The sequence below is a fragment of the Lynx rufus genome, unplaced genomic scaffold (genome assembly GCF_022079265.1).
Source record: "Lynx rufus isolate CCGP_SWC_20201006 ecotype Redwood Valley unplaced genomic scaffold, mLynRuf1.p SCAF_4, whole genome shotgun sequence".
Taxonomy (NCBI): Eukaryota; Metazoa; Chordata; class Mammalia; order Carnivora; family Felidae; genus Lynx; species Lynx rufus.
This window is the reverse complement of record NW_025814856.1, coordinates 153,810,967-153,833,930: the sequence shown is the minus strand read 5'-3', so window position 1 is coordinate 153,833,930 and position 22,964 is coordinate 153,810,967. Positions and strand designations below refer to the sequence as shown.

General features: G+C 39.8%; 2 protein-coding genes across 3 annotated transcripts in view; one reads left to right on the top strand and one right to left on the bottom strand.

Moving 5' to 3' along the window:
• Positions 1-15,268, bottom strand: part of AKR1D1 (aldo-keto reductase family 1 member D1) — a 42,922-nt gene extending 27,654 nt beyond the window's left edge. For both annotated transcript variants that reach the window (XM_047096439.1, XM_047096440.1), the window contains exons 1-3: positions 15,176-15,268; positions 4,235-4,402; positions 895-1,011 (exon numbers count right to left, since the gene is read on the bottom strand). In XM_047096439.1, the coding sequence (XP_046952395.1) occupies positions 895-1,011; positions 4,235-4,402; positions 15,176-15,268 (378 nt within the window). The remainder of the gene's footprint in view (positions 1-894; positions 1,012-4,234; positions 4,403-15,175) is intronic.
• On the top strand, positions 12,160-13,491 carry LOC124525055 (probable protein BRICK1). Its single transcript, XM_047097495.1, has 2 exons — positions 12,160-12,203; positions 12,893-13,491. Exons 1-2 carry the CDS (start codon positions 12,160-12,162, stop codon positions 13,125-13,127), a joined length of 279 nt encoding a protein of 92 aa, XP_046953451.1. The 3' UTR covers positions 13,128-13,491.
• Positions 15,269-22,964: the final 7,696 nt, after the last annotated feature.

Genomic DNA, 22,964 nt, shown 5'->3' with positions numbered 1-22,964 from the left:
GGCCATTGTGAAGCCTCCAAACCTGCATCAATATGAAGCAGGATGCAAAAGGGTAATCCTCTCCAAAGTCCATCTTGGATGTGACCACAGAGGAGAACCAACAAGCAAAGTGTTTCCCGAGAACAGAATAGGAAACAGAACAAAGTGTTTCCAGGTTGGCTGCATAAAGGAATTCTGGCCACTGTAATAGCAGAGTCTTTGTTCTTCCTGATGAACAACAGGATCTGGTTTACCTTGGGGACAAATGGCCAATTTTGTTTTTGAGGCTCCCCTGCCCTCAATGAAATTTTAAAGCAGTGACTGCTCTTTAGCAGTGCGTATACAGTGTGTTGTTGTTGGTTACATGAACAAGTCCATAGGTGGAGAAAGTTCAAAGAAGGAGTGAATTTGAAATAAAGGAATAGATACCACATAGGTACCCTGACCTTGGCTCTGGCTCCAAAAACCTGACTATTCTTTAGGTTATTTTTTTGTGGAGGCTGTGGAGGGTAAGTTTTCAGCTACAGATATTATTTTGCATTATGTTATGCAGGGCCATTTTCATGACTGTGTGAACGGTAAGAAGGGTGTGTCTGAATGCCAGGTGACTACAGGTGGAGTACAGTGAGGGAACCACAGGTCGGTTTGATGGAGAGAGTTTTAACTATAGCTGTGAAGACAAGATATAATAGCAAGTGCATTAGACTATGAATCAAGAGACTCGGGATCCAGGCCTGAGTCTGTTACACAAAATCTTTGTGAGCATTTGTTTGGGTTGGTCAGTACTGTCTGACGTACAGTAACAAAACACCTTGACACTCTGTGGTGCTGAGTAAAGAAGAGGCTTCGTGTGAAGAGCTGCTGGCTCATCGCTGCCAAAGGGCAGAGAACTAATCTTTAGGCATCTGAACTCACCTTTAAAGCCATGGGTATTTCAATGATGTAAAGATCCACATAATCTAGCTGGAGGACGTTAAGCGTCTTCTCCAGGGTTGGACGGACCATCTCGGGGTCATGCCTTGTAGCCCACAGCTGAAAGAATAAAAAGGTGATAGTCAGCTAACATCCACACTTTTTTTTTTTTACAGTAACGCAGCCCTTTATCCAAAGCACTCCTATACGTTATTTATTTCATTTTATAAAAATACGTTTATGCTGAGGTGTCATCTGGGTAGAGGAGGAGTTCATATAACTCTCGATGCCTGGAGTATACTCTATTCAGATAGAGTACCAGAAACTTGAAGATCCATCTGAACCACAGAGGACATAGTTTGGTGACAAAGTCTTGCCCTGCTCCCTGCTAACTTCTGAATTGACCCTCAGCACTTACTTTTCCTCAATGTGTAGAAACGGAACATGTATCTGACTAGCTGTTTGGGCTAAGTGATGTATTTTCGTGACACTCTCATAAAAGGTGTGCTTTAGCTGAGCAAGAGATATGATTGCGAGAGTGACTTCACTGGATCTTTCACATTGTGACAGACGGTGTGGACGCTGGTGAAACTTTTATTAATAATTAATTAATTTAGAGAGATAGCATGCATGGGAGGGGGGAGGGGCAGAGAGAGAGGAGGGAGAGAGAATCCCAGGTAGGTTCCACACTGTCAGTGCAGCCTGGTCCGACTTGGGGCTGGATCTCATGAACGGTGAGATCAGGATCTGAGCCAAAATCAAGAGTCACATGCTTACCAGACTGAGCCACCCAGGTACCCCAAAACTTTAAATTATTGCAACTGTTTAGATTTCCTTTTTCTGCTCCTTTGTTCTCATTTGGTTGTACTTAGACCCCAGGGAAATTCTGCCAATTCCTACTAAGAAATTACTGGCTATCTGGCTACACTGATAAGATCACCAAAATGGTAGTATTGGAGACCCTGCCTCGTCCCCTAATAAAAGTCAATGATTAGACAGCCAGCTGCAGATGAAAAGGGAGAGAAGTTGATCAAACAGTACCAACTTCCAGATAAAAGATGAATAAAATCTGGGGATCTAATGTAAAGCATAGCGATTGTAGTTCATACTACTATATTATATACTTGAAAGTTGCTAAGAGTATAGATCTTCAATGTTCTCACCACAGAAAGGACATGGCAATTAAGTGATATGACAGAGGTATTAGCTAACACTACAGTGATAATGACTTTGCAATACATAAGTGTATCAAATCAATATGCACCTTAAGTTTAAAAATGTTATATGTCAATTATATCTCAATAAAGCTGGGAAAAATGAAATAAACTTAACAAAAGAAATAAAAAAAGAAAGAAAATGAAATTACTCAATCTCTAAACTATTAGGTAATGAAAGATTAAGACTTAGGTTATCAAACTGGAGCATGTGTACCCTTGAGGTCTATAAAACATAGGGTGCTGAGGGGTCCTCAGAGCCTTGGGATAAATTAATACTTCTTGGAGCATCAAATTTGTTCAAAGTGTTTGGGGAATTTTTTTTTTTAATTTCTATACCCTTATTGTCACAAGTAAGGGCAAACAAAATTGGTAACATTTGATTTTTCTCTACTTTGGACAATAATTTTTTTCTTGCCTTAAGTGCATAAAGAAGAGAAAACAATGTGGAAAGAATAGTGGGAAAATGTGTTTTTGTCATTACTCTGTTATTGCTTCCATCCCATCTAACTGAATATTCTGTTTTATACATTTTAATTTATTTTTATTCAATAAACACACATAGTCCTAGCTCTGTGCCAGGTACTGTTTAAGCGCTTTGTAAATGTTAACTCACAGCAACTTTATGAAATAGACGGCTAAGAAGAAAAGTTTTTTGGTTTATTTTTCTTGATGGTAACTTGTAACCTCATTTTTACACTGAAACAAAATGAAACAAATAAGAAAATATTATGGGGGGAAATGCAAAAGTCTAAAAACAAATTTAGGATAAGACACAAATCTTCAAAAATATTTCTGCCTTTGGGCAGGTTGCTTTGGCCCAAGTTCTCAGGATATGAGTTCAAGATTATCCTTCCCCCAAAATATTTTGGGAGCACCAGGTTAAGGTTTGATGTTTACTCCAATGAGATACTGTGTAATAGTAAAATCTTAAGGAGTAAAAATTGTAAAGCTATAATAAAGTGAAAAGCTTCAGGCTGATATTTTGGGACAGTGGCTATATGTAGCTCCTTGGACTCATAATCCATAAGTGGCAGGGGATTTGGGGAACCAAAACTCCCAGAAAGCTTGGCAAGGAGCCTGAGTGGGGAGCTGGGGAATGGCTGAAATCAGAAACATCATCTTGTTCTCGTATAGAACACTCAGGAGAATTGTATTACACAATCTCCAAAGTTGTACAGCTTTATTCCTGCAAAGCTGCCTGAAAATATACATCCTATATTTCCACTGGCTTTCATTTTAATCACGATGCTTTATCTTTTGGATTGCCCTTCGGTGGATAGTGATTTCTAATATTGGAAATTGCAAAGGCTCGAAAGGTAGTGGTGACATAAACAAAATGTCATATATCCACACAATAGAGTATTATTTGGCCATAAAAAAAGAAATGAAATTCTCACAATCTTAGCCAAAAGCCTGAGAAGTGATAGAAATGAAATTCTCATACATGCTATGAACAAACCTAGAAAATGTTACACTCAGTGAAAGAAGCTAGACACAAAAGGCCGCATAGCATGTGATTCAATTTATATGAAATGTCCCGAATAGGAAAACTCTAAAGACAGAAAGTAGATCACTGGTTGCCAGGGACTGGAAAGAGAGGAGAAAATGGGGGACGACTACTGGTGGGTATGGGATTCTTTTGGAGTGATGAAAATATTCTGGAATTAGGTAGTATAGATGGTTATGCAACTTTGTAAATACACTAAAAGCATTTATTTAACTTATTTATAACTTGATGGTATATGAATTCTTGCTCAATAAACAAATTAGTGATCTACGGACAAATAGGCATACACAAAAGCAAAAGAAGGCTGCCCTTTTAAAGAAAGGTTTGGCAAATGATTATTTAATATGAACCACCTCCCCCCTTCCCTCCACTCCCCAATTTTTCTGCTCTGTAGATTTGGCTCTTCCCATATTGTCTTAAATCATGCCCATGTATGAAGAAGGAGCTTTGCCAAACCTTCAGGGGGCTAATTAGTCAGTCCCGAACTTCCCGGCAAGAGTGAGCAATTTGGGAGTGGAGAACTCACTCCTCTTGTTGAGCCCAACACTCTTTAGCAGGGAAAAGTGACACCAGACCAACTATTAATAGAAGGAGTTGGAGGGTGAAGAGAAGATCTCACCTTTCCACAGTAGAAAATATCCTCCCTCCGCACTTTTCCTTCTGCTATCTTCTCCCTGATGGCCTCCCCCACTTCATGCTCATTCTGATAGATGTAGGCCCCGTCAATGTGCCGGTACCCTGTGTCAATGGCAATCTTCACTGACTTCTCACAGGTTCCCTTAGGAGTCTGAAATGACAAGGAGGTTGGAGTGGGGACAAAGAGCAATGGATCTTTTCTTTAATCATTCTTGATCAGGACACGGTACACATGAACATTATTTTACAACAAAAATGACAAAATTCCCAATTAAATGCTGTTGTTATTGGAAGATGGTGTCTGGAGGCTGAGGAAACTGACCTCACAGGGAGCTTCCTTCCCACCCTCATTGGGGTACTCCCTTAATCCCAAGTCTCCCCTAGCTTTGTGCCCTCAGAAATGTAATTGAGCAGTTTTACCAGTGACAAGAGATTTCATGATAGCTATGTTATAAGAGGCCACAAGTTCATTAAAGAAGGCTCAATTACAAATTAAAGTTTTGGGTAAACAAACTGAGAATATATCAACAGAATGGAATATCTCTCAATAATAAAAAGAAATGAAGTACTGATACAGCAACATGGGTAAATATCAAAACAATTATACTAAGTGAAATAAGCCAGACAAAAAATAAATACATTATGATTGCATTTATATAAAATGCCAGCACATGAAAACTACTGTATAGTTCAGGTACAGATTGGTGATTATCTGGGGTGGGGAATAGCAGGGGCAGGCAAGGGTGGCAGGGAGGGATTACAAAAGAACACAAGGAAACTTTTGTGGTGATGGATATATTCACCATCTTGATTGTAGTCATGGCTTAATGGGTGTATGCATGAGTCAAACTCATCAAATTATATACTTTAAATACGTAGAGTTTATTGTATGTCAATTATTCCTCAAGAAGGCTGGGAAAAAGACAGTTTGGGGGTGTGCTATAAAAAAATATATTTTTATCAAATTTGGTAGCCAAACCTTTGTTCATTTTATTAACCTGCATGAAGTATAAGAATAAGAATATCCTCTCCCCTGAACATTGACAAACCAGAAGACCTGACAAACTCCTGACACTGGAAGTATAAGTCATCCATCTTTCAGATTGCACATAAATCACTGTTCTTTAGTTATGGTGGCATTTTAATTTTTTCTATGTTTTATTTATTTTTGAGAGAGAAAGAGTGCATGCACACAGGCACATGAGTGAGCAAGAGAGGGGCAGAGAGGGAGACACAGAATCCAAAACAGGCTCCAGGCTCTGGAGCTGTCAGCACAGAGCCTGACACGGGGCTTGAACTCATGAACTGCGAGATCATGACCTGAGCCAAAGTTGGAGCTTAACTGACTGAGCCACCCAGATGCCCCAAGTTATGATGACATTTTAAATATACATGAGTGTGTCTCATCTTAGTTCAATTTTTTCTTAGGAGAAATGGAATCCTTGATGGATATTTCCATCAAGACAATCATCTAGTCTCATTGAATACAATTTTCAAATCATTTTTTAGGTTATGTGTGGAGGAGAGGTTTAATCATATTTGTAGATTTGTATTGACCTCATATTCAAATGGCGATCGTTCCGATCTTCACAAATGTTGAGAACTACTTGTCCTTGCTTCTATATCGTCAGTGTTCTAACCAAATGCTTGACAAATCTCAACAGACCTGTGAATTCTGGCCCACAGAATTGGATTTATTAAGAATGAGTGACACAAGAAATATCTTGTATTTCTAGTGACTTTATAGTCCTGCACTGGAAATAAAAAGCACTGGAAGTATAAATTGTATTTTCTTTCCCTACGTCAATTGAAAGCCATCACTACTGAGAGGATAAGAGGACACAATAAATGAACAAATTGGCTACACAGATGGTATTAGAAAATTAGATTCATAGTCACAAATATCAAATAGCTGGGAAAAGAGACACACATTCCAGGAATATGAGAAATACTTCTTTGACTAATTAATTGGCAACATGATTAATAAGCTTGAATGTAAATTGAGGCAAGAAAAACCCACCCACAAAACACTGCGCAAAATGAGATGTTATGGATGACAGCAAGTGTGGCAACAAAAAGTACACTGGAAGAGGAGAATCCTGGGCTAGAATCCAGAAATTTAAGGGAAAAAATAAAAAATACTTCCATTATCAGGTATATGCATAGTATGAAAGAATAAAGTTTAATATGAGATGGTAAATATAATCTCAGAAATAGCACTGAGATTTTGTGGCTGGAACTGATAAGTGTAAGAGTAGAACCCAAATAGATTTACTACAAGGGGGAAAAAAGCCCCAAATAATACATATTAAAGTATAAACTTATGTTTTCAAAGATCAACAGGGGTTGAACAGGAGGAACATTTAGGATAAAGAAAATGAGAATGACGAGGACTCAGGAGTGTGGTACTGACCGTTAGCCTGAAGTATATACAAATGATGCTTTATTTCATAAAGACACAGAACAGAAGCAAGTTATAGTAGTGAGAGTCTTCAGTTATCCAACTACCATTAAAGTGCCTTTTCTAAAAGCTGAATATCTGGTGTGGGAAATCAAATAGCTATATCCTGAGTTAGGAGATTATAGGGAACACAGTGCAAAGCAGAACTCTGCTTTCTGGCCTTGCTGAAAACAGTGGGCTGGTCGATATTCAGTTAATGTATATCTAGAGGTTGGGTCCTGACCGTGCTCATAAATTCCTTAGACCATGTTATCTATGGAATATCTTATCTTGTTCTCCACTCTGCTTTCTGCATCTGCTCTTTTGTAGTCTTGGGAATGCCTTGTTTTTCTGCATGCTTTCCCTATGCTTTCTATACGTTCTTACTGGCCCACTGATGTATTGCACAACGTTTCCCTGAATGTATGCTTCATAAACACAGGAGCTTGAGAACAGCTTGGAGAGAGTTCCCTTAGCCTCCCTCTCACCTCTCTTGACTTGTGAAGTCTTGAGTAATCCTTTCTGTCATCCTCAGCTTTGCTGGAGAAAGCTGAAAGCCAAACTCACAATCTGGTACAATCTTTGCTTGCTAAAAATATTGTCTCTCAGGTGGCAGAAGCAGCAATGAGGTGAATTACTATTTTAGACTCAATTCTAGTCAATATGGAGGAACTAGTTGGAAATGTGGATGTGAGAAAAATGCTTGTTTATAATTCTTAAGTGTAGCATAAGAGAACTGTATGTACATTCTGACAGGTTCCTTAGGAAAATTCACTTTAGGGAAAACTCAGGTCGAATAGAATACCATATTTGGAGACTCAAATAAATGATATGATAGGAGAAATCTAAAATGTAAAATTTTGACTCCACAATTAAGGACAATAACAGTGAAATAAAGAATTCTATTTCCTAAAGTGGCCAATAGCACCATTCTTCCACTTAAGAAAGGAGAGTCCTGTAAGGATGCGGAGCCATCCACCAAGATGTAACATATACCCTAGGTCAACATCCATAATATGATGTTGTGTCCCCAATAAGTAGAATACATGATTCTGAAAACACAGTAGGAGTGATTCAGCTTAGCATTATTTCCTTTGACTTACTTAGACAATGTGTACTTCTCATCTCTGAATTTTAGGCTTAGTGGATCCTAGTTCCCAGGGCAACCCAGCCTCCTTATTTCAAGATTCAGCATTTAAGAAAAATGCCATACTGGCAGGGGTAAGTGACCTTATCACAGGAGGAGGTAGGGCTCCGTCGCTGTTACACGATGAGCCAGGGAGGAAAATGTCAGGCAGCTAGGCCATCCAGTAACATATCCCTTCCCAAATTTGATAGTTAATCGATAAGACCAGTGGCAATGATCTAAGTTGACCAGGGACTCAGACAACTCAGAGGTGAGAATCTGGGTTATAATATCTCATCAGCCACCAAGACCAGAAGATATGTTAGTTAAGGATGCGAAACATCTAGAATGGGTAGTCCAGGAAGGAGAGAAGTTGCAACTTGAAGTCTGCTTTAGTGGCAGGAGCTGTTTCATCCTGCCAACCTACCTCTTTTAAAACTTTTCCAGGAGAGAGACCAAACACAAGTCTAGAAGAGCTCGGGGTGAACTTAGCCTACAAAGCCAGTAGGTTCAGCTGGCGCCGGGGGTAGACTGTAGTGGCTGTTATGGTGTACCACAGGACAAAAGAACTCATTTGCTCCGCTGCCAGCAGTGTTGGCTGCCAGTTAATCACCTCTGATTCCCACTATGGATAATACAGGGTATAACAGCCTGGCTCTCTCACCTCAACTTAGCACAACTTTGTAGCACATTCCATAGCTCCCTGTGGGACTAATCCCAGTTGTGACTGGATCACAGTGTGACTCTCCCCCCTTGCACAGACCTGCTTCTCTCACTCCCCATACAGGTCTGATTCCTGAGAGCACTCTCCACTAAGCCCCCTGCATGCACATCTCCTTCTCAGAGGCTGTTCTCCAGGGTGCCCAGCCTAAGACATTAGGGTACAGAAGGATTTCTTAAGCTATCATTAGTACAGAGAGTACTAATGATACATGAAGAGTGATAAATGTGACCACATTAAAATCGAGAAACTCTGCTCATCAAGACACCATTAAAAGCAAATGGGAAGCGATATTTTCATATAGATGTAACCGACAAAGGACTTATATCCAGATATTTTACAAATCCAGTATCAATCAGAGAAGACAAATCCAATAAATAAAAACACATAGAAGGCACAGCCACTTTGCAAAAGATATCAAAATGTTTCATAAAAATATGAAAAAATGGCCAATTTCATCTAGAGTAAAGGAAATGGAAATTAAACCACAATGAGAGATTATTCCACACTTATTAGAACTACATATATTAAAAAGACACCAAATATTGGTGAGAATGTCAAGCAGGGGTACCCTCATACATTGCTGGAGGGAATGCAAATGATATAAATACCTTGGAAATTATCTACACTGGCATCATGCTCTTCCAGCTCAAGGCAGAATGGACTTGATGTTTCAGTCTGTTCCTTGGTCCTCAACAAGGGCTTGGACTTTACCTCTCCTTTACATCTCCCAGATGCAAAGCCTTTGGCTCACTCTCCAGACTGTGAAAACTTCTTGCAACTATAGAAATCTCAACCAGGGCCACCCAGGAAGGAATACTGGATCACTGAGACCCCCAATCTACTTCCTGGACCACTCCTTCCCCATAACTTGATGATTCTTGATCTACCTCATAACTAGATTTGCTCATCGCTACTTTATCTTTGAACAAGTATTCTCTCTCTTAAAGCACTTCATCTTTTCCTTACATTTTAGTTATAGGTGGGTTTTTTTTTTTTTCTGTCCTCAGTCACTCCATTTACAGATCTCTTGTTGCTAGACCATTGTTTCAATCCCTGTGTTACCTAGGAAAATGCCTTGCATATGGAAGTCACACAATAAATATTCATTGAACTGAGTTATTGTGTATTTTCCAAAATATTTACCATTCATCCTGGATTTGTGTCATTTGCACATCTGGTAACATTGTTGAGTTTTACTTGAATATTTGGATAAATATTGGTTATTAATTCCATGGGCTGATGTTAAAAACAGAATTAATTTCTATCAAAACTGAAAAAAAAAGAGTTTAAGATGCAAACTCTCACTATGAGACCTTCCCAGATGGAGCTGTAGGGAAATCTGTTGGGAGGCTGTTATAGACTATTTCATCCATGTATGAAAGCATACTGGGATGCTTTCAAAAGGAAAAGTCATGTGGATAATTTATTTGCACGTTTTAGTCTTCATTAGTGATCATCAGGTGGGGTCATGCACAGAGCACCTGGTGCTACTAAATGTTGGTTCTATCTCAAATTCCCTGAATCCACAGGCATGGGACACCTTTACAAGAATTTGGGCACCTTAGGAGAAAAAAAATCTAAGTCAGGAGAAGCTGGGCTGGGGCCCCTCACACAGCTTCATAGTATTGCCCCTTCAAGTTGCTTTCCCAGTTCCTATCTCTACATATTCTAGTGGAATCTATACAGGGCAGAGGTCAGGGGAGACAGTGTTAGCAGTCCTTACTTTAGCTTTCCATGTCTGCTCCCACCCATCTCCCCCCGAAGACATGCCTACATCTTTCCCTGGCACCCTCCTGCCCTAACTTCTGTGTTAAGAGTGAACAGGATTCTAGGGAAGAAAAGATGCTGACTGACTTGACCACATACACACAACACATATGAATTTCAGCTAAAGAGTTACCTCAGCCTGCCATTCACCTTCTACTTCTTATAGAATAAAAGGTTTGAAAAGAATCTCAGGCATGCCAAGTAGAGAAGACTAGATTTTGGTATCCAACTTTGCCTTTAGGACTAAGACTGATTCTGAAGGTAAATGTAATTGGGAACTTTTATTTCAGGGTGGCTGACTTGGGCACAGGTCGTTCCAGCCTCTGCCTCACCAGCCCTGGGAAGATGATCAGGGAATTATCAGTCGCATAGCTTGGAACAGGAAGCCATGACTCTGCTTTATCTGAGATACTCCATTCTTCCCATTCCTCATCTCCTCCTGCAGCCCCAACAAACCTTCCACACAAATGTGGTGTATTTTTCTTCACATTAGAGTTTCTGATTTCGTGAGATCTGCCACGAAACTCCATCTATTACTTTATAACTGGTAATATTTCTGATCACAACTGTAGTTGCTGCATGCATGGTCTTCATTTCTTAGTATCCTTCTTAAGTCGTGTTGTCTAATCAGTGCATGTCTTATTTTCTGAAGTGAAATATAACTCTTTTTGGGGAAATGACACACAACTGCTTTTGAATGTCCATAACCTATAGCAGTTAATATTACTAGACACATAGTGGGTACTTAATTGTACTTATTGTAGGCACAGCACTCTCAGCTCCACTAAGTTTCGGGAGAGAGAGAGAGAGAGAGAGAGAGAGAGAAAGAGATCCATCCTGTATACACACACATACATACTCACACACATCCTGTATACTTTCAGGATTCCTAAATACTTTCATAAATAGAAAGAGACAAAGCAAGTCATAGAGGGGTGTCTGGGTGGCTAAGTCAGTTAAACATCCCACTCTTGATTTTGGCTCAGGTTATTATCTCATGGTTTGTGAGACTGAACCCTGCACTGGGCTCTGGGCTGACAGCATGGATTGCTGCTTGGGATTCTCTCTCTCTCTCTGCCCCTCTCCTTCTTGTGCACGCTCTCTCTCTCTCTCAAAATAAATAAATAAACTGTTTTCTAAAAAGAAAGTCATAGTTAGGAATATGCAGTTTCATTGATATAAGATATGTTCTTAAGAGGCAATATAGTATAGGGATTAGAACATAGGATCTGGACCCAAAGTATGTTGGTTAAAATCCAAGCTCTGTTCCCTAGCATTGTAAGTTTGGGGCAATTTTTTCTCTATATATACCTCAGTTTTATCATCTGTAAATCGGGTTAAATGGTGTATCTTTTGTAAAGTTTTGAATATTAAATTAGAAAACACATGTGTTGTAAAGCACTTAAGATAGTTCATGTGTTAAGTGATCAGAAAGCATTAACTGTTATTATTGTATTCATTTATATCACCATACCCTCTCATGCTCACAAACGTAGACGTCCCCTTTTACAAACACACTCATTAATTTGAAAGCATCAGCCAAATACCCATTACATACTAGATAATATTCCGGAAATACAGAGCTGAACAAGACATTTTCTCTTTCATAATGAATTTCACAATCTTGTGGGGAAGATTGCAGAGAAACCGTGATTACAATATAGTGTGATAAGGGCTACAATAGAGTCAAGTAAAAGGGGCTATGTGGACACGCAAGAGGGCTAAGTTGTGGTGGCTGGGAGATGGGGTTCTGAGGGGCAGCGTCCTTGACCTGAGTCTTGAAGGTTCAGTAGAGGTTTAGCCAGCTAGCTGAACAAACCAGAAGAATGGGTATTCCAGATAGAGGACAGCATGTTCACAGGCACAGAGATGGGAGAGTTGTTCAGGGAATTCAGGTAGTTATGTGTTGCACAGAGAGGGAGAGAGGTGGAAGATGGTGGTAAATTCTGCTGGACAGATGGGTCTTGACTGAACCGTAAAAGCTCAGTGTGCAAGGTAAGGAATGTGGATTCTACCCTATAATGGATAGGGAGCCATTGAAATCATTAAGCAGAGGAGTGATGTGATCATATTTGGGTCTGAAGAAGATTCTGACAGCCCCAGTTTGAATAATTGGAGGGGACAAAATTGGAAGAATAGCCTAACAAATGAAGAACCCAAACTAAGCAGTGACAAAGGAGACCAAGAGGAAGGTATCAAGTGAACAAATATTTCTGAGATAAATTCAACAGCAATCATTTGGAAGAAATGTGGACAAAGGGAGAAACAAGGATAGAGGGCAGAATGAAGGAATGTACTCAGATTTCTGGCTTGGGTGGCTCAGAGTGGTAGTGTTATTTTCTAGGAGTGGAAGTATTTGGAGGGGAAGGTAGAGATGGATAGTGTAGTTTTGTTATATTGAGTTAGAGGTGTTTATGAAAGATGGAGTACATACTTAACTGTACAACACAATTATCCAAAGAGCTTGTTAAATGCAAATATTCAGCCTCTACCCTTAAAGAACCAGATTCGGTAGGTCAGAGGTTAGGACCAAGGATTAGCATTTCTTAAAAAAAAAAAAAAAAAAAATTCGGCTCTTCCTTAGGCGGCAGCCACGGCGCCAAGAGGATCCGGTGCAGCGGGAGATTCACCAGGACTGGGTGAACCAGAAGTACATTGAGGTCATCACCAGCAGTATCAAGAAAATGGCGGACTTTCTCAACTCGTTCGATATGCCTTGTCATTCAAGACGTTCAACACTAAACGAGAAATTGACAGCCCTCGAACGGAGAATAGAGTACATTGAAGCACAGGTGACAACAGGTGAGACCCTCACCTAGAACTGTGCCATGCTACTGCTGGGAAGTTGCTTTACAGAACACAGGCCTACGTGGGAAAGGCCCCAGCAGCCTCAGCTCCTTCCTCTCTCCTTAAAGAGCAACAGGACTTATTTTTGTTTTTCTTTTTTCAAAAGCGTGGCCTTTGGGCTCTGCCATGTACATCAGTGTGTGATGTGGCATGTGGGAAGAAGTCCAGGGAAACTCTCGGAAACAACATTAGGCATTTTACCTTTTAAGTAACATTTTGTAGAACTGTTTGTCAATGTATTTGAGGCGTGCAGAGCCAGATGCCTGGGACTCTTTGTTAAGGTCCTCCCCACCTCCTTTTCTCTCTCTCTCTCTCTCTCTCTCTCACACACACACACACACACACACACACACACACACTTTCCTTACAGCTCTCATTGCTTCTGCATTGGTTCTATAAACAGTCTTTGTCTCCTTTCCACCTTTGGGGGGGGGGCGGGGAGGCAGTCCTGTCTGAGACACTTATGCCCAGGCAAGGTGGCCACAAGAGAATGTTGTTGGTAACCCACCAGTTTCTTGTCCTTTTGGGGAGGTCAACGCTAGGCCCCCACTTGGCTTGAAGGGACATTTTCAGAATTTTCTGTCACTTGGGGTGTCTTTGCCTCTCATATTTCCCTAATAAACTCCTCAACTTAAAAAAAAAAATTCCCAAGTGGTTCTGATGTAGCGAGTCCAGGCTATATGAGTATATGTATAACAAAGAACAAAACAAAACAACAAAACAAAAAACAAAAACCAGGAAATAAAATTTCAGGAGTCTCTGCATATATGATTGGAGCCAAGATTATGAACGAGGTCATATATAGACAATGGGCAAAGTGAGAAGAGGAAGGGGCCAATGACTAAGACTGTTATAATTGTTTCAACAGTGATTTTCCTTTACATTACCAAAATCAGTGGAACTGGGCAATTGCAGCGGATACAAGTATTAACTCCTCTTGGTATGTGTAGTTTATTTTTCTTTCTCTGCCTTCCATTCCCCATGCTGCCCCCAGAGTTATCTTCCAAAAGCACTGATCTCGTGATGCTTTTCCTCTGTTTCTAAACTTCACATAATTCCTCCTTTTATACAGTGAAGTTTCAACTCCTTGGCATGGTATGCAAGGTCCTTTATAATCTAGTCTCAACCTGCATTTCCAGAGCCAGATGCCGTTGTCTCCACCGTTAATTCCATGTGCCAGCCACTACGGGCTTGGCCTCTGCCGGACACATCATATATCTTTGTGCCTCTGTACTTCCTCTTCTGCCTAAGATGTGCTGCCTCAGCTCTGTCTCTCTGCCTCTTAACTCACAGTTAGCTTTACAGAGGTTATTCATATGTGATCACACAAATCCAGTGGCATTTCTACACGTACCACTGGTTCATTCTGGTAATCAGCATTAAATTTGAATTGCAATGAAGAAAGCAGAAATATTTTTCTCATAAGTAGGAACTGTGTTTTAATGGAAGCCTACTCAATCTTGAAGGTCAAATTTAACTATTTTTATGTGTTTTCAGAGAGATACTGTTTATAGTTCTGGGGTAGAATTTACTCTTATCGTCATTATTCTATAATTAACTATTAGAGAGTCAGCCTCCTCTATTTGATTTTTAATTCCTAGACAGCACAGACACTGTTCTCTTCATATTTGAAACTTCTATAGCCTAGTGCTTCATACATGGCAGGTTTTCACTAAATGCTTGTTAGACTGAACTAGAAATCCTCAAATACAAGTTTTAAAAACCCCATAAGTAATAAACTCAGAAATATCACGTGCCTCAGTCCAGTCTACTAGTCGAAATTTAGCTAAATTTCAGCCAAAGAAGCAGAAAAGTCCCATTTTCTAATTCAAGATAATTTTAAATTATAAACTGATATAATTTTAACCTCCGGGTCATTACTCAGGACACCAAGTAGTACTCCTTGGAGGTGACTTTCATTATTATAAAAAGGAAATCAATGAGCTCCATTCAAAACAAATGAAAGATTATGCTCCAGGGAAGTTTCAAAACAATTAAAATAAAAAAGAGAGAGATTTACCAGTTTAGGTTCTGAGTAGGTGCCAAGACCGATGATAGGAATGCTGTTTCCATCACTTAGGGGTATACGGTGATTTGCAGCACTGAGGTTCATCCTGGAGAGAGTCTGGGTTTCACGTTTTTCGGAGTAATTCTGGACACTACTGGGAAAGTCTTTTTGTAAGGATATTTTAGGGCCTATTTAATGAAAGAAAGGAGAGTCAGAGGGAGGAGCAGTGGGAGGGAAGAGAGATTAGCAGATCTATTTCTCAACCTGTTGTTTTTTTTTTTCCCCAGGTTGTTTTGAAAATCTGGAGATTGTCCTTTGAACTTTATCAGAGGCATGTAAATAACATAACCCATTGAGAGCTAATGCTTACTTCTCTACAAAGAAAAGAGGGAAAAGCCAAAAAGAAACAAGTCTGTTTGGCTTCTGCCAGTTAGGATGGTTTTGTGGGCAAGTGACAGGCCTGTCTCAAATTCTCCTAAACTATAAATCATTTTTTGGTTTATATTTATTGGTTTATATTTATTGGTTTATATTTCTGAAAGCTTCAACATTAGGGCTAGCTTCAGGTGAGACTATAGCAGTTTCCCAGGACTTGCCTGGAAATTCTGATGCAGCAGGACTTGGAAGGGTTTTAAGATTGTATCACCTAGTTAAGTTTGGGAAACAGTGGGCCAGAGGAACAACTGGTCTTTTAACCAGTCTATCTCTCTGTCTCTTCATTCTCTCAGTCCCTCCTTATTGATAAAAGATGGTGACCCGTCCTTGGAGTGACGTGGTTCCAGAGACAGACTCAACAAAAGAGAGATTTTTACTTATGCCATCACTCACACAGTAACCTAGAAAAGATCTTTTTGGTCTCCACTACCTTTCTTGCTTCATGGATCTATCACTAAACTAATCATGATGGTCAAAGGACATAAAAGATTGATCACCCTCAGATAATTAGAAGCCATTTCTTTCTTTTTTTTTTTTTAATTTATTTATTTCTTTTGAGAGAGCGAGCGAGAGAGAAACAGACAGACAGACAGACAGAGGAGGGGTAGAGAGAAAGGGAGAGAGAGAATCCCAAGCAGGCTCCATGCTGTCAGTGCAGAGCCTGATCCCATGAACTGTGACATCATGACCTGAGCTGAAATCAAGAGTGGGACGCTTAACCTACTGAGCCACCCAGGTGCCCCAGAAGTAATTTCTGAATGTGGAGTTGGAGTTAATCTCACCTGGGCAGAATCTGGAGATTGTTAAGAAAAAGGAAAGAAATAGCAGTTAGGGAAGCAACTAACAAATGTTTATTATAGTCTTCCTCCAAAGGATTGTGCTGTGTATAAAATGTGAGCCTTGGGGGTTTTGAAGATAACTAACTGTGTTCAGGCTGGTAAAAGTGTGCTCAAGTTTGCCTATAACTCATTTGCCCTCTCTCCCAGACTTCCTTTCTTGCTTACATACACATGATCAGCCAGGGAATTTCAAGTAGGTTGGGGCAGCATGGAACACGGGCAATATTGGTCTTCAGTATCATTGGTAAATTGATCCAACAAATACTTATTGTACACCTTTGGGTGCTAAGACGGTGGTTTGCATATGTTGCTCTATATTTATTATTACCGACTTTTTTGGTCTTTAGCCCAGTGAACACTTTGGATATTTAAATTCATGATTTTCATCGAATTTGGGACGTTTGGGGGCATTAGTTTTTCAAACATCCTTTTAGTTTCTTCCTCTCCTCTCCTTCGGGGCCTCCTGTTGTGTATATGTTGGTATACTTGATGGTATCTCATAGGTGTCTTGAGCTTGGCTTATTTATTTTTGTCATTCTTTTCTCTTTTTTCTTCTTAAACTAGATGATCTCAATGGGTCTATCTTCAGGTACCCTGACTCTTCTGCCTGCTCAAATCTATAGTTGAAACCCTTGAGTTCTTTTTCATTTCAATTATTGTGTTTTTAATCTCTAGAATTTGTTTGGTTCATTTTTACGATTTCTGTGTCTTTACTGATGTTCTCTACATGGTGAAATGTTGTTCTCCTGGATCCTTTGGTTCTTTCCCCATGATTTTCTTTCACTCTTTAAGCATATCTAAGAGAATCGAGTTAATGTCTTTGTCAAGTAAGTCCAATGCTCTGTGTCCTTATGGACATTCACAATTCCTTTTTTTCCCCCTGTGAGCAAGCCATATTTTCTTGTTCTTTGCATGTTCTGTAATTTTTTTGTTGAAAACTGGGAGTGTTGAATATCACAATGTGACAGTTCTGGAAATCAGATACTTCCCCCTCCTCTGGTTCGTTGGTGCTGCTTGCTTATGAGTTGTTAATGTTTGCTTATTTACTAACTTCTCTGAACGATTGAGTCCCTACCATTTGTTATGTGAAAGGTGTGTTCAACTAATTTAGCAGTCATGGTCACTTGGTGTTTTGACAGAGTTTTCTTCACTGCTCGGAGCAAAAAACCAAAAAATTCTGTCTTTGTAGGTTGGCTCCTTTGGGGCATGACTTCAATGCTTACCCATGCTGCTTATGATGCTGCCATAGCCTTTGTTTCCAGCTTGCACAGAGCCTGAAGGCCAGTCAGAGGTGAAAACTGAGGGTCTTATCAGGCGTCTTTGACCATACGCTCAGCCCTGACAGTATGTGTGGCCTTCTTGATTAACCAGCCCTGCAACTCCCTACCCTCACATATCTCCTTTCCCAACTTCTTCTTTGCCAGGATTTTCAGTCTATTGGTTGTCCCAACTAACCCTAGGCTTCCACAGCCAAAATTTCTGTGCTTAAATGCATGCAGCAAAAACTTGAGCAGCCATCTTTGCCCTAGGAATGCTTTGAGTTAGGCAAAATCAAGGCAAGCCTTTGTGTGTTCCTTCAGGGAGCCACCAGACAGTCTGGGACCACAGTGATGATTCTTTGAGAATAACAGCTCCATTGTGCTCTGTGGCACCAGCATCCTGCACCAGGAGTGTGGGCACAGTCCTCATGGCTGCCATGGATCAGATGTGGGGGGATGGTGGGCAGGCCATTTAAACCACACAGTCCTCTCTCTTACTGCAAAAGCAGCAGCTGCTTTCTTCACTAAGCTTTCCCCTGGTTGTTTCAAGTTCTTGACTGGACTCCAGACTTCTGCAAAAAATGAGACTGTTTTTGCCAGCTGATTCGTTGTTTTTATAAAAGCACAGAGACCTGGAATCCCCTACTCTGCTACTTTCCTCTTTTCATTTAAAAAAAAAATGTTTATTTATTTTTGAGAGAGAGAAGGCAAATGGAGCAAGGGGTCTGGAAGATCCGAATCTGTGGTGACAGCAGAGAGCCCAATGCGGGGCTTGAGCTCACAAATCATGAGACCATGACCTGAGTTGAAGTTAGATGCTCAACTAACTGAGCCACCCAGATGCCCCACCTCTTTTCATTTTTTTAAAAAAAATTTTATTTGTTTTGTGATTGGATTATTTCTATTGACTTATATTCAACTTTTTCCTCTGTCTTCTTTCCTCCATTCTGCTACTGAGTGCATACAGTAAGTCCTTTGTTCTTTTTTTCTTAGACTTTATTTTTAGGGAAGTTTTAGGTCCTAGCAAAGTTGAGCAGTGTGTACAGAGAGTTCCCATCCCCTGCCCTCACACATGCCCTGACTTCCCCCACTATCGACATCCCCCCACCAGAGTGGTACATTTGTTACAATTGATGTACCTGTTTGACCTATTACTATCCACCAAAGTCCATAGTCTGCATTAAGGTCACTGTTCACATGGTATTTTCTATGGATTTTGGAAGATGTTATAATGCCATGTATCTACCACACTAGTATCGTCCAGAATAGTTGGCCCTAAAGTTCCTGTGTTCTGCTTATTTATCCCTCTCTCCCTCCTAATCCCTGGCAACCACTCATCTTTTTACTGTCTCCAAAGTTTTGTCTTTTTTCAGAATATCATATAGGTAGACTCATACAGATTTTCAAATTGGCTTCTTTCACTTAGTAAAATGCACATAATGTTGCTCTATGCCTTTCCATGGCTTGGTAGCTCTTTTTTTTTTTTTTTTTTTTAGTGGTGAATTATAGTACATTGTCTGGATGTACCATAGTTCTCTCTGTCTGCACCCTGCTGTCCACTTTCTGATTGGTGGGGCAGCGGTGGTGGGGGGGGGGGAGAAGTACTGAGAGACCCCAATAGTACATGAGTTCTGCTCTTCTTTCTCCATCTGCTACTGTTTCTTTTTCAGACTCCTGAAATAACCTTCTTATACATATATTTCATGTTTTATAGTGGTATTCACTGGGAGAGGCATCCTACCCGGAACTAGAACCCTCACATATTTCTTAAAATAATTTTAAGTTGTTTACACATATTGACTAAATTGAGGTGAATTTAAATTTTAGATTGCTTTTTTGTGTGAGAAATTTCTGAAATTAGTCTTTATATATTGATACTTTCAAAATAAATTGACCTGACATAAAACAGTTCTTATTTTTATTCAATAAAAGGCTTGCGTATGAATTATTACTCTCTTTGCTGATATAAATTCACAAATAATTTTAATTATGACAACAATGAGATTATTTTTGAGTATTTACTGTGCACTTTTATGTATTGTCTCATTTAATTTTCACAACATAGCTTCTTATTAGAGCTAACATAAGTGACTGCTACTTTTTCTCTAATGGCAACTCTAACCATGCTCTGTTCCTTCTGCCTCCTAGTTAAAAATTATTACAATACCCCAATCACAGTATTTCTCCTGCTATATGAAGGTACACATACACACAAATACCTACATCCTCAAACCTTCTCCCAAATCACCTAACGTAAGCCCGATTTCTATTACAAGCCCTTTTCTCTCTCCCTCTTTTAAAATTTCTTTTCTTTTTTTTTAACTTTATTTATTTTGAGAGAGACAGAGACAGCGCAAGTGGGGGAGAGTCAGAGAGAGGGAGAGAGAGAATCCCAAGCAGGCTCCCTGCTGCCACCACAGAGCCTGATGCAGGGCTCAAACCTACAAAGCCCTGAGATCATGACTGAGCCAAAATCAAGAGTTGGACACTCAACCGACTGAACCAACCAGGCACCCCCAAATTTTTTCTTTTTTAATGTTTATTTATTTTTGAGAGAGAGAGAGAGTACAAGCAGGGGAGGGGCAGAGAGAGACGGAGACACAGAATCTGAAGCAGGCTCCAGGCTCTAAGCTGTCAGCACAGAGCCCGACGCAGGGCTGGAACTGAGCCGAAGCCAGCTTAAGGGACTGAGCCACCCAGGCATCCCTCTCTCTCCCTCTTAACAAGGCATCCCATGCCTCCCCACAGACTGCAGTCTTCTTGCTGCAGAAAGCTTATAAAACTAACTTCATTTGTTGACAGGTAAGTCCTTAGTACTGGTCATTTAGATAAATTTTTAAATAGTCTTCCAAATCTTTTTTGTAACTTAAAACCTCAGAGCTTTGCTAAGCTAAATAATTGAATTTCAATAAATACCTGGATAATTTTCTAAACAGGACAAAATACTACAACATTAAGTATTACAAATAGGTTTGTCTACTATTGACTTTGTATTACAGAGAAAAGATATTTGGATGTGTTAGTGCTACACTGGAAAATTGAAAAAGGCAATGCTTCTAGAAATTATAAAATATATTCACAAACTTGCAAATCTAAAGAATAATGGTATAACAGGCAGTTTCCTACTGTTTCTTACTTTTCACTAGAAATAAGGTTTCTAAGGATTAAGGAGTCTAATTAATATATGTAATTAAAGCTACTAGAAATAATAAGGGCAACATCTCTGTATGCCAGGAAATTAGGTTATGTTTCCAGTAAGGGAAGGTCTGAGAAATGCAGATAACACTTTTTTTTTGTGGAGGGAAAAGAAAAAAATATTGTCCTAAGTGAGGCTGGTTGTTTATAGAGGAAAAACATAGGACAAAATTGTAATGCTAAAAAAAAGAGAGTTGTAGAAGGTTTGCAGAAAAAGGAATCCTAGGAAAATAGTTTTAGGTATAATCAAGCTAAGATTAAATTTAATGATAAATGAGCTTTAATGTAAAAAGTACACTGATGGAACTTGTTTGGTTTTTCTTCTATTAAACCACAATTTTCTTAGATAACAGGTCTGTTCTTAATAAGAAATTATAAACAAAGTTTCTTTTTAAATTTTTTTTTTCAACGTTTATTTATTTTTGGGACAGAGAGAGACAGAGCATGAACGGGGGAGGGGCAGAGAGAGAGGGAGACACAGAATTGGAAACAGGCTCCAGGCTCCGAGCCATCAGCCCAGAGCCCGACGCGGGGCTCGAACTCACGGACCGCGAGATCGTGACCTGGCTGAAGACGGACGCTCAACCGACTGCGCCACCCAGGCGCCCCTAAAGAAAGTTTCTTTACTGTTAGTGTAATCTGTCTGAGAAAGAAAGATTCTGTTTTTGTCTTTATCGCATTTTGGCTACTCAGAAAAACTAAATTTTTATTCAAGGAGAGCTAAGGTTTTTGCAGGTACAATCTACATTTGTTCTTGAAACCTTTTTGTTACTTTGGTTAAATAGATAATTATTCTTTTGCAAATTTTTGTGATCCTATTTTAACCAAATGGTCCAGACCTCCTTATATTTTTGACAAAATTCCCAAAATTGAATTCTAAATGAAGTCTTTTTTACCTGGAATATTGTAGAGGACTTGTTAAAGTCATTAGGCTTATTTGCTGTGTAAATTACATGGGAAGCATTGTCAAATTAAGTAATACTAAGCCTTCTTTATATTGTATTTGCAAGACTGTGGCACATGTGGATGAAGTCCACATTCTGCTTCTGCAAAAATAGCCCCTCATTGCCAGACTTTTGCCATCCAGATGTCCTTGTAACATGGCAACAGTCTGCTCTTGAATAAGAAATTAAGATGATTAAACAATGGCTGTAAATTAAAGAACAGTGGGGGCTGTGGGAAACCCAAGATAGCTGCTTGGGTCTTCCTGGCTCCCTGACAAACCCCATTTTTTAGTTTTTGCATTCCTTCGCCCACAACAGTGCATGTCAAATGACTCAGGTTATAAACAGACATTGATGGGGAGACTTTTTTAATATTGCAAGAACAGTCTACCAGCAATGTCTGACCTGTCAGACAGGTCCTAATCTTGGAATCCTACATTCCACAATTCTGGAAAAGCTGTTTTTGTTCCCAGAAGCCTTAGATCTCCTCCCTCTGGACCCTTTGAACACCTTACAGCTGGACTACAACTGCCACTTAGTGTGTGTTATCAAGATGTTCTTGTTGTTTGTATGTTTTCTGGATGGATTGAAGCTTTCCCCTGCTGCAAGGTTGATGTTCTCATGGAGGCAAAAAACAAAACAAAACAAAACAAAACCTGTTAGAGAATGTGTTTCCATTTGGGATTCACCTTCCATGATCTCCAGTGATCAAGGCTCCCCCTTCACTAGGCAAATCATACGAACCGTAACAAAAGTTTGCAAACCTCTTGGAATTCTATCAGTATACAACCTTCTGCTGATCCCTTGTTGTCTTGTGCTAGTATGACCAGCTACTGTTAAGTCTCTAATGTCTTATGCTCAAGCCTGTGATCAACATGTAAAAAAAAAAGCCTTTCCAGATCACAATTCAAAGTCGGTTACAGTCTAGAGCCTGGTGGCTGGGTATTTCAGAAATGTCATCAGGGGAAGACAGCCCTAGAGCCCCAATGGAAGGGACTTTATCAAGTGCTCCTGACCACTGACACTGCTGTAAAACTGGAAGGTATTGAGCCTGGGGTACATGCCTCATGACTGAAAAAGTCTCCATCTCACACTTGGTCCTGTACAGGTGCTGGAGACCTCCAAATCT

Bases quoted from the DNA above. Each gene is read 5' to 3' on its own strand.
- LOC124525055 (XM_047097495.1), top strand. From the start codon at position 12,160: ATGTTCACAGGCACAGAGATGGGAGAGTTGTTCAGGGAATTCAG. The intron at 12,204-12,892 runs GTAGTTATGTGT...GCTCTTCCTTAG, and splicing joins GAGTTGTTCAGGGAATTCAG to GCGGCAGCCACGGCGCCAAG.